The following is a 17,370-nucleotide window of genomic DNA, read 5'->3' on the forward strand; positions in this document are numbered from 1 at the left end:
TTGATATGTGACAAGCAGATATAAAAAAAAAACTTTTAAAAAGTAAAAAAAAAACTTTGCAGTATGATGGTATTGAAAGAGACACAAGCCCACTGTTGAAAATAGCTGTAACTTGAGCAGCTTTAACCCCCTTCCCCCTCATCTAAATGTGATTGGGTATAAACAGAATTGGAGGCATGCAAAAAATAAAACACCAGTGTTTTTACTACCAATGTCAATAAAAAATTTTTTTTAAAATTGCAGCATAAATTTACATTTCTTCAGCCACATCAGTTTTATAATATATTTTTGCAATTGTGAGAGGGTTGAACTACTTGGTTCATTACCATGTGAGAATATCAGACAACATAGGCAGTTATTATACCATTACACGTCTAGATGACACAGGTGACAATTTATTGACAAGATGAAAATAGGTTTTTCTTCTGATATTTATTATACACATTCTGCTTATAGTCGTCATCCACATGGACGTCTCACGATTCACGCTACTGACTGAGTCACACTGGTCATATACACCCTTTCACAAAGACTAAGATTAACTCACACACACAATACACAGCAACCAGTTTCTACACAAAACGTCACTATTTTTCCTCATCATGTCATCATTATATCTTTCACACCAACATACCTTGATTAACTACACATCATAACACTGTTCGGAGTGTGTCTTCAGTAGTATGATTAAACTAGATGAATATGCCGTTTGTGTGAGATTAATTTAAAGTTACATGTTGACTGAATCGTTTGTCACATAGGTTGCAACAAAATGACTTCTCACCAGAGTGAGTCCTCAAGTGTTTTTGTAGAGTACCTCTAGAAGCAGCTGAATAGTCACAAGAATTGCATGTGAAAGGCTTACTGTTCGTGTGAACTCTCCTATGTTCTAATGAAGAACCTCTATCATTTGTTGTGTATTCACAATTTGAACACTTATTCAGTAAATCCCTGGTGTGTATGCTTGTGTGAACTTTTAATTTACTGTTCGTGCTAAAAGATTTCTCACACAATGAACATCTGAAAGGTCTGTACCTGAAATGTCTCTTTACAAGGTGCAGGTCATATTCATCTGGCAAGTTAAAGCCTCTGTCACAATGACTACATATGTAAAGCTGCAAAGGTGTATGCATCAGTTGATGGGACAAAAGGTGAGCTATAGAAACAAAGCTTTTTTGGCAAATATCACAAGTTTGTACATTTTCAACACCATCAACTGATTGAAGGTTTAGATGAATCTTTTGATGTTGTTTTAGCCGACACAGATAAGGTGACGTGTAATTGCATTTCTCACATTTGTGAATTGATTCTCCATTATGCAATCTAATGTGAGCTTTTAGGTATTGTTTATCTGCATAACATTTTTCACAAATTTCACATTTAAATGGCTTATACCTAAAATGTGTTGCTAAGTGTAGATCATATTCATCTCCAATGTTAAAACTTTTATCACAGTGGAAACATATGTAACATTTCAATGGAGTGTGTACAATTTTATGAGAAGCCAAATGAGATATGGATTTAAAACTTTTTTGGCAAAGGTCACACACAGAAATCTCAGTTGGAGGATCACTGCCTCTCTGTTTATCATTATGGTATAGTTGACAAGTTGTACAATTCTCCAGAGCACATTCACATTTTTGCCCGGTTAAAGTCTGTAACTTTTGAGGTCCAGTTGTTTTATTTTCATGATTTATCTGCAACTTTTTACATGTTTTGAACATATTGGGGTACAACTCAGCTATCTTTTCATTAGTTAATGATACATTTTCTTTCTCTTTCAGTATTGAGCACTTGACTTCAAAATTTCCACAATTTGAAGAAGTGGATCTGTAATCTGGTGGGTATTTACATGAAGATATCAAGGTTTCCTCTCTGAAATTGTTTTTTAGTAAATCAGAAACAATGTTATCTTTTGACAGAGCCACATGAACTTTTATGTGATGTTTTTTCAGCTTACTCCATTTTCCTGTGGTATATGCACAAAACTCACACGCCATCCTATCCTTTGGATGAAATTCTTTTTTATGTGTAGCAAACAACGGCTCCTCTTTAACTATAAAATCACAAAAAACAACAGCCTATGGCTTGCACTTCTGTGTGCTTTTTATTCCAATGTGTTCATAATCTTTCAAAAGATGAAAATGTTCTTGAACAGATGTCACAGTGGCCCACTTGTTCTCTCATTTTCTTTTGTTCTATAATGCTAGAGTTATTAAATTAATCAGAGGTATCCACTTGATCAAACATTTAGAGCTGAAAGAGAAATATTTGATACTCTTTAATTATTTTAAATTAAAAATGTAATTAAAAATCTTGTAATATTAGTAATAATAGAAAATGTTACTGACAACTAAGGTTCTTCTAATAAAGGTCTGAATGAGAAATATTTTTATAGTCCTTGCAGGGAAACACAAACAATGATATTGAACAACAAGACTTTCTTCAGTGCTAGACAGTCTAAATTTTACAATAGTTGGGCTCCATTACTGCTTAGATAAGTTACTATTAGTAACATTTTTCCCGAATATTTTAAATAGTAAAGGTTATTTTATTCAGAAGGTATTTTTATATGTGTCAGTGTGCTTAAAGTTGACGTGAGTGACATGGTTTTTTAGTTATTAGCTTCTAAATTGGGTAAGGATAGTGCTATAGTTATATTATTTTATTTTATTATCCTAGTAGAGCTGGCTAAAATACTATATTATGCTTTGTGCGAAACATGTGTATGTTGTTTTTTTTACCGTCATCGAATATATTGAAATTGAATTTTATATGAAAAAAAAAAACATCGCTAGTTTTCATTTAATACTGAATAGTTTTGATTCAATTGTTTAAAAACAGATACATAAATGAAACAAGAAAACATTTTTGTATTTTTCAAAACATAAATCCTTCTCAAAATCTGAAAGAACTATTAAAATTTAAGTAGTCACCTGTGTTTCACATTACTAGTCGCGGGCGATTTTACGTACCTAAAACGATAGATTACCAGTAGGCCTCCCTAGCATTAGATTCTAGATATTGCCCTAGAATCTAGATTTTCTAGAACTAGATAGATCTAGATTCTAGAATTATAATTTATTAGTAGATCTAGAAATCTAGAGATACTATGAGATAGATCTAGTAGCCTACTAATACTAATAACGAAGTGTATACTCGGAAGAAGATTTTTCTCCCCAACGTCTCCACTTAGTCGGCAAAAGATAGCTCTGCGCATGCGCAGTGACCTATGGCTAGGGTTAGAATAAGGGTTAGGGGAAGGATTTGGGATAGGGTTAGGGATAGGATTAGGGCTAGGGTTAGGGATAGGATTGGGGCTAGGGTTAGGGTTAAGGATAGGATTAGGGTTGGTGTTAGGGTTCTGCGGTTGTAAACACACGCAGTACCATCGAAAACATCGCAGCTAAGGCAAGTCGTAGTTTCTCTCCATTGCGCATGCGCGTATTGCATGCGTATCTTATTCCGGCTAGAATTGGCCAGCCTTAGATAGGCTTTTCGATTCGTGAAGTCTAGGTCTCGCGGCCACCGTGTTTTGAGCGGACATAAAATATCGAATCATTTCTTTCTCATGAAGTACATGATACTTATAAATAAGGATCGTATCGTAGTCGGATATATTTGTATCGAAACTGCCCATGTATTTACGGGGCGAATAATTCTGATTTCTTTCGTTGTCTTTAACGAGACCGACGAGGGAATATCACTCTTATTGAGTCTTATATAATAGCTTGTGCTTGAAGTCAAAATAAACTAAAGCAAGTGCGTATATAATTGACTTTTTTGTTTGTACATAATATTATAACATCTTCACTTTGATATAAAATTAGAATTGTATAATAAATCAACGTTCGAAACAAACCTTTGCCCGTACAGATGACCACATTAAACCTCCAAGGACGCCATTTTATAATCTAAACGCCGATTCCGGAAAAGGTGAGCGTTTTGACGGACTGATTGATTGAGTAATAATAAAAACACACGGACGTAGTGGGGTAAAATTAATAATTATGCCGATGGTTAGATGAGAAGATCTCGTAATAATAGGGCCTAATAATCTAATATTAATAAATAATAGTCATCATAACTCTTCTCTTAGTCTTAGCTAGTTAATTATTAATTAGCAATAATTAGGCCTACATACCTAACCCTCGCCACAAGTCACTGCGCATGTGCAAAGCTATCTTTTGCAGACTAAGTGGAGACATTGGGGAGAAAAATTAATCTTCTTCTGAGTAGTCACTTTGGAGAAAGTTAGATGAGAAGATCTCATAATATTAATAAATAGTAGGCCTAGTCATCATAACTCATTAACTCTTCTCTTAGCTAGTTAATTAATAATTATTAATTACATACCACTTCCAACAGTTTTGTGTTATTTTATTACTTCTGGAGTAATTCATAGGCCTACCTGAATTAATAATTTGCTAATTTAATTGCATCAGGGCATTAAAATAAATCTTCTGGAAGGGGGTGGGCTGGGTGCTTAAGAAATGTCACATTCATAGTATGTTATTTTGTCATTCTTTTGGGGAAATTGTGTTTTTTGTAATGGGGGATGGGACATAGTGAGATTTTGGGTGGCGGCTTTTTATGACATTGGTGTTTAGTGAGAATAACTACTAATATGTCAGCTACCTTTTTGTTTGCTGAAGCTTGTTGATTATACTACACTAACATTGGGTTTCACTAGAATTATAGGCCTATATATTTTTACTGTTATACTAATTTGGAAAAAATAATTTATAATAGTTAGGGCCTATTGGTCAAAACATTTTGTACATTAGGCCTACTACTTGTTGAATAAAATTAGTGACAGAGCAAAGAAAAAGCTAAAAAATTCTACACATTTAAAATAACATGGCTACCAATACCTATAAGAAAAATAAAAACCAAATTTTAGGCCTATATATTTTTAGTCGTCACAACACCACATTTTATGTCCACATTGAATAAGAGACTTAAATTATTCCCTTAAAAACTCGGCTGTTCAATTGTCATTATGTTGTTTTTTAAAGTAATTTGTATAGAGAGGTTGTTATCCAAAAATTAAAAATGATGATCTGCTGTGTGAAAGGCTGTTGTACTCGAACTAAATTCTAAATAATTTCTTAATTCCACTGCAAAAAATTATATTACACCAATCGGAAAGAGATCGACAGCTATGAGAGTGTAAACGCAATCAATTTTTGGCGAATATTTTATTTATAGAGGTGGTGTGATGTTTCGACACGATGTTTAATCAGGTACGGACAGCAAATTATAAACATTTTAGTTAGGCCTATTAAATTAACTCAGAATAATTTTTTATAATGTATTAGGCCTACTAGATCTATAATAAAATTTAAAATATATTTGGCTTCACAAATACTAAGAGACAAAAAGTAAGAATAAAATTTTAATTTAATTAATTAATCAGGCTTAGGTCTATGACTGACTATGACTGACTATGGTCTAGCAGATATAAAGGAAATACTCTGACATAGATTTAATTACTGGTGAAGTATTCTAACTTTCAGCTATCAATATACTCTTGGTTCTAGTTATTCATTAAGTAATTATAGTCTAATATTAATAAACTATATTACTATACAATTAAATAATTGTATTTACTAAACAATTTAGTGATAGCAATCAAAATAAATGTATTGGTTGAATGACTGGTTCCATTAACATTAGGCTAGGGTCTAGCGGATATACAGAAATACTCTGACATAGATTTAATTAATCTAATTAAATTTAAAATAGCCAGGCCTACTTTAGCCTAGTCTTGGCCTATATTTTTTAAATTAGTATTAGCTTCTTTTAGGCCTATATCTTAATAGGTAAAAAAGAGCAAGTAGTAAAATATCTTTTTTTTTTACATTTGTATCTGATACATGGTCAATCTATATTCAATATAAACTACTACTAGATCTAGTAATTAGGCTACTATAAGTGCCTTTAGCATGATTAGATATTAGTAGTACTACTAGATCTAGTCAGTCAATATTACAAGTAAGCACATTATTGTACAATGTAGTAGTAGTATGTTTTAGTTGTAATATTTCTGCTATTCAACTAAGCCAGGTAAAACTACTATTCATATCTTATCTTGGATATGGATGTAGGTAATAAAAAAATATTCAATGCAGCAGTAATCAGACCCATTGGATATTAACTGTCAACATGAACATTAATTTGAATTTAAAAATGCACTGACCTACACAAAGTGTTATTTTTTAAAATTAATTTATCTAGTTCATTAAGATGTGCTTCTTTTGTTGTTGCCATTAGACTTTTTAAAGGTTCAGAATGTAAATTTTTAAATATAAAACAAAAAAAATCAATTCATTTATTCTGTTGTTTTTTTTATTGATAATTTTACATTACTACATTAGAAAAAGTTTTGCATATCCATCCATACAATTGGAGCAGGTGGCAATAATGAGTCCACCTTTGTCACTCAAAATCCATGGCTCAACACAACAGGCTTTTATAATGCTTTCAGTGAATACCCAGACCTGCAAAAAAAATCAAGTAGGCTTACTAATTACCCTGCTGTGGCTATAATTATAAATATAATTCAAGCAATTAAAATTATTGATGTCTGATGTACGTGAACTTAGTATGAATAATTTAAAAAAACCTTTTAGGCCCATTATTAAATATAGTAGTATGTAGTCTAAATATTTTGAGTAGCAAATATAGGTGCTAACATTATGTACATTCAGAGAGAAAAGGCAAAATTTAAGAAATTGTGTGATCTTAAGTCATGCTTTAAAAGTTTAAACAGTGTTCATAAAGTAAATGGTGTTTCATAGTTAATGTAGTGTGACTTGAGTTAATCATCTAGATCTATCTACTATCTACTGAGTATCTAACACTTTATCAGTGTGACAGCTTACAAGTGCAGTACTGGGCACTAGAATATAATATAAGAAATTAAATATACTAACTACTAGATCTAAATAATAAAGAATTATCTTACTTTGGCCACAACTGCTAGCCCTAGGCTTCCAATGTCTTCATAAATAATCATATGTAAAGTCAAGTTAAGTGCATTTTTGTGTATTTAAAATGATCTATCATACAACTAAATCTAAATTCTATAATCTTGGGTGTTCTTGAGTCTAACTCTCTGGAGTTGTGGCTTCCACTTTTGATTGAATAGATTCCGATAGATGTTTACATTTTGGTCAGTTATTTATTATATTCATATTGTCTATCAGCTGGACAAAAAGCAAAATAAAAGGTTCCTGAATAATTAAAGTTTCTTCAAATATTGTTGCTGTTCTGCTGGTTGCAGGTTTTTAAAATAAACTTACGACTAGCACTATAAAATACATAGAGAAGACCAGTGCTAGGCTAGGGCTTCAACATGGTGGCGGATGTAAACAAGTGTGCAACCTCTCTATTAGTATACAATTCATAGTGTAGGTCTTGACCCCCTCCCCCCTACGTCACACTCGTAGGGGGGTCCATAATTTTGTGACGATGTGGGAGGGGGGTTCCAGATGTTGCGACGTCACATTTTTGCATTATAAAAAAGCAGTGCTAGAAAACGAATTTTAGACGTTATTTTGCATTTTAGATAACTGTTTTAATAAATTGTAATAGTTTAGACAAGATTTTGGAAATATATCGATGTTTTAAAAAAATTCAACTGCAATTTTGAGGGGGGGGGGGGGGGGTTGTAGGTTGTGGTGTGACACGATTTTATGGGGGGGGGGGTCTGGCTTTTTGTGAAGACGTGTGACAGAGGGGAGGGGGGAGGAGGTAAAAATCGTCAGAAAAAGCGTGACGTCATTTATGGATGACCCCTAAATAGAATCTAGATCTAAATCAAATTTGAATGAAATAGTCCATTTCTTTATATTCTAAAACTCGAAGATGACACCATTAGTGTTGTGTTCTTTCCGTAGTTAAAAAAAGCCAAGCCAGTTGATTAGAGCAACAGTAATCCCCTTCACTACAATTGATTTAGTTCAAATTTTTTCAACTCTCCCTGACTAATAGGACTTGAATTTAAGTGAGCGACAACAAGAACTTACAAAACTAAAAAAACTTAAAGTACAAATAAGCGCCAAGCTACCTGAAGAAAGCAAGTGTTTATTAAGCTGTTTATGACAGTTTAGAACTGTAATTAAAATTAATTTTCAAACTTTTAATACATATTTGGATAAGATAAGCACTTATTACTTACATTTAAAAACTAACAAAAGCAAATCAAGTTTTGATTTTTGTTATTAATAATATCCCAGTATTCCTATTTTTTTAAATAATTTTAAGAAACTGGTAGCTTAAGATATTAATCTGCAGTCCTGATTACTTTGCATTACTGGTTGCCTATTTTAAAATTACATCTGACTGAGTAATCATTAGTAATCAGACTGATAAAAGTCTGGCATGTGTTAACAAATTTTGCCATGTTATTAGTAATATGTTGTTTTGATTATTTAATCACCAGTTTAACATTTACATTTTTTTAATCATCAGTTCATATCTAAGAAGCTGTCCAGCATGGAGGTGGAAACAGATGTGTTAGCTGCAGGTTCATCTACTGTAGATATACAGTCAAATGAATTGACAGAGTTTTCATCTTCTGAAGATTTGAAACCAGATCTATCGACCATATTTTCATCTTCTGCTGGCATCAAAACAGAATTATTGACATTTTATAATTCTCAGAATATAAAACTTGACATGACATTTAAAACCACTCAAGATGTTAAACCTGATGTTACACCAGACTTTTCTTCTTCTGCTGACATCAAAACAGAATTATTGACATTTATTAATTTCCAGGATATAAAACCTGACATGTCATTTAAAACTTCTCAAGATGTTAAACCTGATGTTAATTCAGAATTTTCTTCTTCTAATGACATAAAACCAGAATTATCATTTTTTAATGTTCAGGATATAAAACCTAACATGTCATTTAATAATTCTCAAGATGTAAAATTTGAAATTACATGTTCAATTGAAAAAAATAATAAGAAACCTGCTGCATCAGCAGTATTTTCAACATCTGAAAATTTAAAACCAGAATTATCAACTACTGAAAATTTAAAAGAAGATTTCACAACAGAATTTTTATCTTTTGAGGATAAACAAGAAAATGGACTTGAAGAAAATCTACAATTGTCTGGGGACAACGGAAATAAAATTGTTTATTATAATCCAACATTTTCTCAAAGTTCTAAAAGTAATATGCATAAAATTGTTCATTCTGAAGATAAGCCATATAAGTGTGAGGTCTGTCTTAAAAGGTTTTCTCAAAGTTTTCATTTAAGAGAACATAAAAATGTTCATTCAGGAGAAAGGCCACATGAATGTGATGTTTGTTATAAAAGGTTTTCTCAAAGTTCTCATTTAAGAGATCATAAAATGGTTCATTCAGGAGAAAGGCCACATGAATGTGATGTTTGTTATAAAAGGTTTTCTATAAGTTCTAATTTAAGAGTACATAAAAAAGTTCATTCAGGAGATAAACCACATGAATGTGATGTTTGTTATAAAAGGTTTTCTATAAGTTCTAATTTAAGAGTACATAAAAAAGTTCATTCAGGAGATAAACCTCATGAATGTGATGTTTGTCATAAAAGGTTTTCTAGAAATGCTGTTTTAAAAAAACATAAAAAAGTTCATTGTGGAGATAATCCATATGAATGTGATGTTTGTTATAAAAGGTTTACTCGAAGTTCTAACTTAGGTAAACATAAAAAGATTCATTCAGGAGTAAGGTCACCTGAATGTGGTGTTTGTCATAAAATCTTTGTGGAGAAGAAAGATCTATTACAACATAAAATTATTCATTCTGCATATAAACCACATGAATGTGATGTTTGTCATAAAAGGTTCTCTAGAAATTCTGATTTAAAAAAACATAAAAATGTTCATTCTGGAGATAAGCCACATGAATGTGATGTTTGTCATAAAAGGTTTTCTAGAAATTCTGATTTAAAAAAACATAAAAATGTTCATTCTGGAGATAAGCCATATGAATGTGATGTTTGTCATAAAGGCTTACTCGAAGTTGTACTTTAGGTAAACATAAAAAGATTCATTCAGGAGAAAAGGTGTATAATTGTGATGCTTTACATAAAATCTTTGCAAATAAGAATAAACTATTACAGCATTAAAAAGTTCATTCATTAGAAAGGCCACATGAATGTGATGTTTGTCATAAAATGTGATGTTTAATATAATGTTTTCTCAATATTCTAATTTAAGAACACAAAAAAAGATTCATTCAGATGAAAGGCCACACATGAATGTGATGTTTGTCCTATAAAGTTTGTTTGTAAGTGTGATTTATTAAGACAATTTTGTTCATTTGGGAAAAAAGCCATATGAATTTGATGTTAATCCTAAACGATTTACTCAGAATAGTTTAACTACACATGAAAAACTTTTTTTGGCCATAAATGGTTTTTTCAACGTTCTCAATTAAGTGCACATGAAAAAGTTCATTTATGAGACAAGCTAATATGAAAGTGGTATATGTCATTAAAGGTTTTCTAGAAGTTGTAGTCTAAATGATGTTTTACATAAACGATTTTCTCAAATTTAAATACTCTAGAAAAAAATTCTATATGTAAGACAGAAATGTTTTCTTTTAAATTTACTTTATATAGTCAAAGAAATTCATCATGACTTAAAACCAATTAAAAGTCATTTTTTAACATAAACATAATATCTATGGTAAATTATTATTATTAAATTTCTTAAGATTTTTCTCTGCACATAACTTCTAATAGTGGGCCATAGTTAATAAATATTTGCATTATAAAAAGATTCTTTTGTCAAAGAGTATACCTCATCAATTATTATACATACTCTAAAAAGAAATTGTATTCTGACTGTAAAAGGAAATGGCATCCTATTGTCAGCTGCATGTGTACATTTTTTCTTTAAGTATCCTACTTCTTTTTGTGTTATTTGTAAATATGTATGATAGGAAGTAAGCTATCACGTTAGGGACCCAGGGTTTTATTTTTATACCAGCATGGTCTTGTTCAGGCCACACAGTTAATTTGCCTGTTTCAGATTATATAAAATTGACCATGCACATTCATTGGGATAAGGAAGTTAGCCAATTCTGATCAAACCAATTACACATAAACAATAACTGAAGCTAACTAAAATAAAACATGATGTTCAAGTTCAATGTATTATTTACATTTACTAGATGTTTACAATATAAGTACTGTAACCAGTAGCATACGCAGGAGGGGGGGAGCAGGGGGAGCTGCCGCTCCCCCTCTTGCCATTTTCAGCAAAGTGGTGCCTTTTTGGAAACTTTTTAAACTCAAAGTTTTAAACAATGATATTTGTTAAAAAATATTTTTGGTCGGCACATCTATGTAAATCACAAGATTTCTTTTCATGAAGCAATTAAGCATTATTGTACTAGTCTAGTAGTGTCTACGTTTACAACACGTATTAACAGCTGCATCAGTTTGCCATTTTAAAAATAACCATTACGATGCATTGCAATGTTTAAAAAAACCTCTACAGTAGTACCACTTGGCAAGAGGGGTGTTAAGTTTAAGGCAACTGTATAATGTATTTGCTTACGAATAATTGAATTAGAAAATGTTATACATAAAACTTCACACATAATTACTTTATATATACAGTTTGAATCGTGTGATTAATTTAAAAAAAAATTACAATACAGAAACAAATACAACTGATGTGGCACCTCTATTTAAATTTACTTATGAGCAAACTGCGTAGTTGTGGGTATATTTTGACAAGGTCAACAACGTCATCACGATGAAGTGGTAGTATTCTTACAATTTGGGCGATAGTGATTACGATTACAAATTATATGAAACAGTTACTGTAATAGATTGAGATAATTGTATTGGTATTATATTTATATTGTTATCTTGAGTGATGTCCCTTACATGTTGTTATCTATATATAGTTGTCTCTGGCCACTTCCTTCCTCTCTTTGCATCATGGCTGTCTGTAAATAAAAGGCTGTTAACACCAATGTGGCTCCTCGTCAATCTATTACATTTTGGCGACGAGGATGGGATAAACATCTACTAGAAAGAGCACCTACTTACGCAAAAAAGAGGTTTGCTAGAGCTTATTAGCTAATTATTTCTAGAATAATGGCGCTGTATGGCCAAATAAATCAATTTGATTCGAATGATGAAATCATTCAGGATTACCTAGAGAGGTTAAGCTTTTACCTAGAAGCTAACAACGTGACGATAGAAGCCAAAAAGAGAGCTGTTTTGTTAACAGTCATAGGGCCTCAGCAATTTAGGCTACTAAAAGACTTATGCGCACCAGCTAGTCTAACTACCAAGAGCTTTAACGAGCTGAGCAAATTGCTAACAGACCACCATGCGCCTACCCCATCAAAGTTTCTATGTCGAGCTAGATTTGACAGTAGGACTTGTCAACCAAACGAGTCAATATCAGAATATGTTGCTGCTTTACGTCATTTAAGTAGATTCTGTGAATTTGGAGAAACGCTGTCTGACAGATTATGTGAAAAGTTTGTGACAGGTGTAAACAGCCCTGATATTCAAAGAAAGTTGCTGCTCGAGTCAGATCTAAAATTGGAAAAAGCAATACAACTTGCAATGTCATTCCAGCAGTCATCAGATGCGGCGAGATCTTTAGCACCTTCAGAGATCCATGCAGTAAACAGCAGGTTAGTCAATAAACATCAACCCCATCAGAGCATTCCAACTTATGCTAAACAGCCTGCTCGTTCAAATCCTAGATCTAAATCTAGTAATAATTATCAAAAATGTCATCGATGCAAGGGTCCCCATGCATCTCATCGGTGCAAGTTCAAGTCTGCAACTTGTTATAAGTGCAGTAAGCAAGGTCACATTGCCAAGGCCTGCTTTGCAAAGTCTTCGTCTGTTGCTAAATCTAGCCAGTCAAGACAGTACCGCAACCAAAGGCAGCACTATGTTAACTCTCACCAAGACTACCTAACCCAACCAATGAACCACTCTACCAGTGAAAATGCTCAAACTGATTCGCAGCCGGATTTCAGCCTGTTCTCTGTGAAATCAATAAGTCATGCTCCCATCAATGTACCAGTTAATATCAACGGTAAGAGCATCAGCTTCCAACTTGACACTGGAGCATCTCTAACAGTCATCACAAAGAAAGATTTTGACGCTGTCACAGGAGGATCAGTGCCTCTACAGCCATGTCACAAGTGTTTAACAACATACACTGGTGACAATGTTCCGGTAATAGGAGAGTGTATGGTTCATGTAAGTTATAATGGTCAAAGTGTTAAACTTCCTCTTCTTGTGGTTGAAGGAAATGGACCGCCATTACTAGGTAGGAACTGGTTAAGTGATCTTAAGTTAAATTGGGAGAGTATTTGTTCATTGAAGAATGTAAAAGAATCTAGTCTTACTTCACTAGATAAAGTTATATCTGAAAATAAATGTGTTTTTGGTAACTCTGGATTACTAAATGATAGAACAGTGAAGTTAAGCATTAAAGATACAAATCCAAGATACTGCAAAGCTAGAGTTCCACCTTATGCAATGAGGAATAAAATTGAAAATGAGCTAAGTAGATTGGAATCTAATGGCATTATAAAGAAGGTAGACTATTCCGATTGGGCGTCGCCCATTGTGCCAGTGTTAAAGAAGGATGGTTCTATAAGAATTTGTGGAGATTATAAAACCACACTGAATAAGCAAATAGAGCTAAATAGGTACCCTATACCTAACATTGAGGAAATCTCTTTGAATTTGGCAGGAGGAGACAAATTCACTGAATTAGACTTTAGTCATGCTTACACTCAACTAGAACTGCATCCAGATTCAAAAGTCTATACGACAATAAACACACATAAAGGACTCTACCAATATGAAAGACTATGTTTTGGCATATCATCTAGCCCTGGAATTTTCCAAGCTGTCATGGACAGTATTTTTAAGGATATTCCAAATGTTTGTGTGTACTTTGACAATGTGTACATAACTGGTAAGAATGACACTGAACATCTTAAAACACTTGATAAAGTATTGAAAATTGTTGGTGAAAAAGGTTTAAAGATAAACAAAGATAAATGTCAATTCATGTTGACAGAAATTAGTTTTCTTGGTTATATATTGAGCAAACAAGGCATCAGACCTCAACCTGAGAAAACAAAAGCCATTAAAGAAGCACCCAAACCTGGAAAATACCCAACAACTAAGAGCTTTTTTGGGCTTAATAAATTACTATGCAAAGTTCATAGGAAATCTGTCTGGTAAACTATCACCACTGTACAAGCTGCTACAGAAAAATGCAACTTGGCACTGGGGTAAACAACAAGATACTGCTTTTAATACAGCAAAAGAGGCTTTGTCTTCTGACACCTTACTAACTCACTATGACCCAGGGAAAAGACTTATATTAACATGTGATGCTTCACCAGATGGTGTAGGAGCAGTCTTGTCCCACATGGATGAGAAGGGTGACAGACCCATTGCTTTTGCCAGTAGATCTTTGAACCAGGCTGAGAAAAATTATTCTCAGTTAGATAGGGAAGGCTTAGGCATCATTTTTGGTGTTAAGAAATTTCATAAGTTTCTATTTGGTAGGAAGTTCACCATCTTTACAGATCATAAACCATTGCTAGGTTTATTTGGAGAAAACAAAACCCTACCTGAGCATGCCTCACCAGGAATTCAAAGATGGGCTATCACACTAACTGCATACAATTATGAATTGAAATACAAACCTGGATCTGAGAATAGTGCAGATAGTCTTAGTAGATTACCTTTAAAAAACCAAAGCCTGAGCTATGTACCAGAAGATGTATTTGTTCTCTTCACTATCATGGATAACTCCAATATAAATGTGAATGATATTAAAAGAGAAACACAAAAAGATGAGTGCTTAATAAAAGTATATGAGCACTGTATGAAGAGTCTGTGAATGATGACTTAAGGCCATATAAAATAAGAAATTAAAACCCTTTGTGAAGATAATATAAAAGATGGAGAAGATGCAGTCCATTATCAGTCAGAGTTGCCTAAACAAAGTATTTGTAACTTAATAAATGATTATGGTGATATGGCAATTTCAAATGTTTTAAAGAGAATACATTAGTAAGAAGGAATGTGATCATCAAACAACTTTGCTAACATCATTAGCACTTACAGAAACTAAAAGAAACTAAAAGGGTAACATCAAAAGAAAAGAAAAAGGATTTTTGCCATTTAATACACCCACTTCAAATGCTGGATCACAGTTGCAAAGTGATATTGTCCAGGATATTACTTTTAAACAGTATTTTTGGTTACCAAAAAGCACTATCAGATTACCTGAGGAAATTGATCAATCAAAGAAATCTATGTCAGTCAAGGATCTGAATAACAGCATAATACTTCCAGATGCCAATTCAAAAATAGTTCCATTAAATCACGACAACTCATGCATTGAAAGAGAATTTGGTGTTAATAAGAATGTGTATCTAAGAAATTATGGGAGAAAGGAAAAATGGATACCAGGTCAAATTGTTCAAGGTACAGGACCTGTGTCTTATAAAGTTAAAAATAACTTGTGCAGATAATAAGTGTGAATCTGTCAATCCCACCAAATCTGATCAGTTCACACCAACTCAGTTTGTTTCACAACCAAGTTCTGTTGATATGAGTGAACCAAGTTGTCTGGAGTCAGAAAATGTAAATTCTGGAGTTAATGATTTAAATCCTAGACCTCCTGAGATAGAGAATCCAGATGGTCAGAATCTTGAGTCACCAAATCAAAAGCCACTGAGAAGGTCAAGCAGGACAATCAAAGTCCCAAATAAGTTAGACCTATGATTTTAAAGGTCAAGAGGACTTTGACATTATTGTTTTGTATCTTGATTATGTTGTGGCATATTGTGCATTGTTTGTAAGGATGTAATCTACCATAGTGTTCATGTTACAATATAATTGGTGATTTTAGGATACTATCAATTGTTCTATTGAGAGATGTGTTATTGTGTTCTAAGGGTAAAGGGATGTAATAGATTGAGATAATTGTATTGGTATTATATTTATATTGTTATCTTGAGTGATGTCCCTTACATGTTGTTATCTATATATAGTTGTCTCTGGCCACTTCCTTCCTCTCTTTGCATCATGGCTGTCTGTAAATAAAAGGCTGTTAACACCAATGTGGCTCCTCGTCAATCTATTACAGTTACAACCCCCCATCCCCCCATGGACCGCTCTGTAAAAAAAATATTGTCATAATACCACTGCTACTTATTTAAATCTATTTCTGTAATATATATTTGTGTAATATATATGTATGTTTAGAACAGTCATCTTAAAACTGACGCTATGTTCACTCTGAGTTGGTTATCTTGGTTTGTGCTTGGATTCTCATCCCGTAATCATCCAATGGTCTACTAGACTATGGAGCTATATATATATTTATAATCATACAAATATTACAAGCCTTTAGCTTCTTGCTATATAAATATAGGTTATTAAATTGAAATTTAACAAATCAAATACCAATGATTGAATTTATTTATTTCACAACGTGTAGGTCTACAAACAAATAACATTCCATGAGGTAACATTGTCATGTGAAAATCATTATAATTTAATGAATGTAACATTTTCTGTAATAAACCTATTGTAAGGTGTTTTTTTTAGTTTAGATTTGAAACCTAGTTAAAAAAAGGTATTGATCTTTGCTTAATAAAAATGACGGTTAACAATAAATAGTAAACCATCCGGCAATGTGAATAGATAATACATTTATATGCAGAAAATTTACAGTTTGTAAAAGGCAATACTAAATCAGAAAGTAAAATCAATTATAACTAAAGAAATGTTCCTGCTTTTTTCTGCATAACAGAGGTCTTTTATGTTTTTTTAATGGAGGCGATTTAGTTTATTGTTTAGCAGGAACTTATTGATTAAAAAATCCATCATGTAGCACTCAATAAAAAATAAACTTACTACAAATGTTTGTATATTATTGACGTGCCATAATATTATAACACGATCACATGCTGTGCATTTGTTTCTTGTGTTTGTTTAAGTTACCAAGCTTATAGCACCTGTACTCACATTGACCACAACAGTATGGCTTCTCCCCTGTGTGAGTTATTAAATGCCTAGTTAAAGAAGATTTGCCAACAGCTGCGTAGTCACAGGTATCACATTTAAAAGGTTTTGTGCTGGAGTGTTGTCTTTTCTTATGTTGTGCGAAACTGCTGCTTGTATTCGATGTGAAGTCACACTTGTCGCATGTGTAATAGAATTCTCCAGTATGTATCCTCATGTGAACTTTAAGACACTTTCTCATTGTATATGATTTCTCACATATTTCACAGTGGAACGGTCTGAATTTAAAATGTGTTCTTATGTGCATATCGTAATCAATGTCATT

General features: G+C 32.7%; 2 protein-coding genes across 2 annotated transcripts in view; one reads left to right on the forward strand and one right to left on the reverse strand.

Annotated features, from left to right (window-relative positions):
• Positions 1-712: 712 nt before the first annotated feature.
• Positions 713-3,056, reverse strand: LOC131955859 (zinc finger protein 234). Its single transcript, XM_059320147.1, has 2 exons — positions 2,937-3,056; positions 713-2,256 (listed from the first exon to the last, which is right to left on the reverse strand). The coding sequence occupies exon 2, from the start codon at positions 1,998-2,000 to the stop codon at positions 720-722; it is 1,281 nt and encodes a 426-aa protein (XP_059176130.1). The 5' UTR covers positions 2,001-2,256; positions 2,937-3,056; the 3' UTR covers positions 713-719.
• Positions 3,057-8,084: 5,028 nt separating this feature from the next.
• LOC131955849 (zinc finger protein 436-like) overlaps positions 8,085-17,370 on the forward strand; it is a 30,561-nt gene continuing 21,275 nt past the window's right edge. Inside the window, exons 1-2 of the mRNA XM_059320134.1 lie at positions 8,085-8,121; positions 8,479-9,408. Coding sequence (XP_059176117.1) covers positions 8,503-9,408 — 906 coding nt within the window. The 5' untranslated portion in view covers positions 8,085-8,121; positions 8,479-8,502. The remainder of the gene's footprint in view (positions 8,122-8,478; positions 9,409-17,370) is intronic.

Source organism: Physella acuta, unplaced genomic scaffold (assembly GCF_028476545.2).
Source record: "Physella acuta isolate Inbredline_101_S28 unplaced genomic scaffold, ASM2847654v3 ptg001111l, whole genome shotgun sequence".
NCBI classification, from domain to species: Eukaryota; Metazoa; Mollusca; class Gastropoda; family Physidae; genus Physella; species Physella acuta.

Bases quoted from the DNA above. Each gene is read 5' to 3' on its own strand.
- LOC131955859 (XM_059320147.1), bottom strand. From the start codon at position 2,000: ATGGCGTGTGAGTTTTGTGCATATACCACAGGAAAATGGAGTAAGCTG.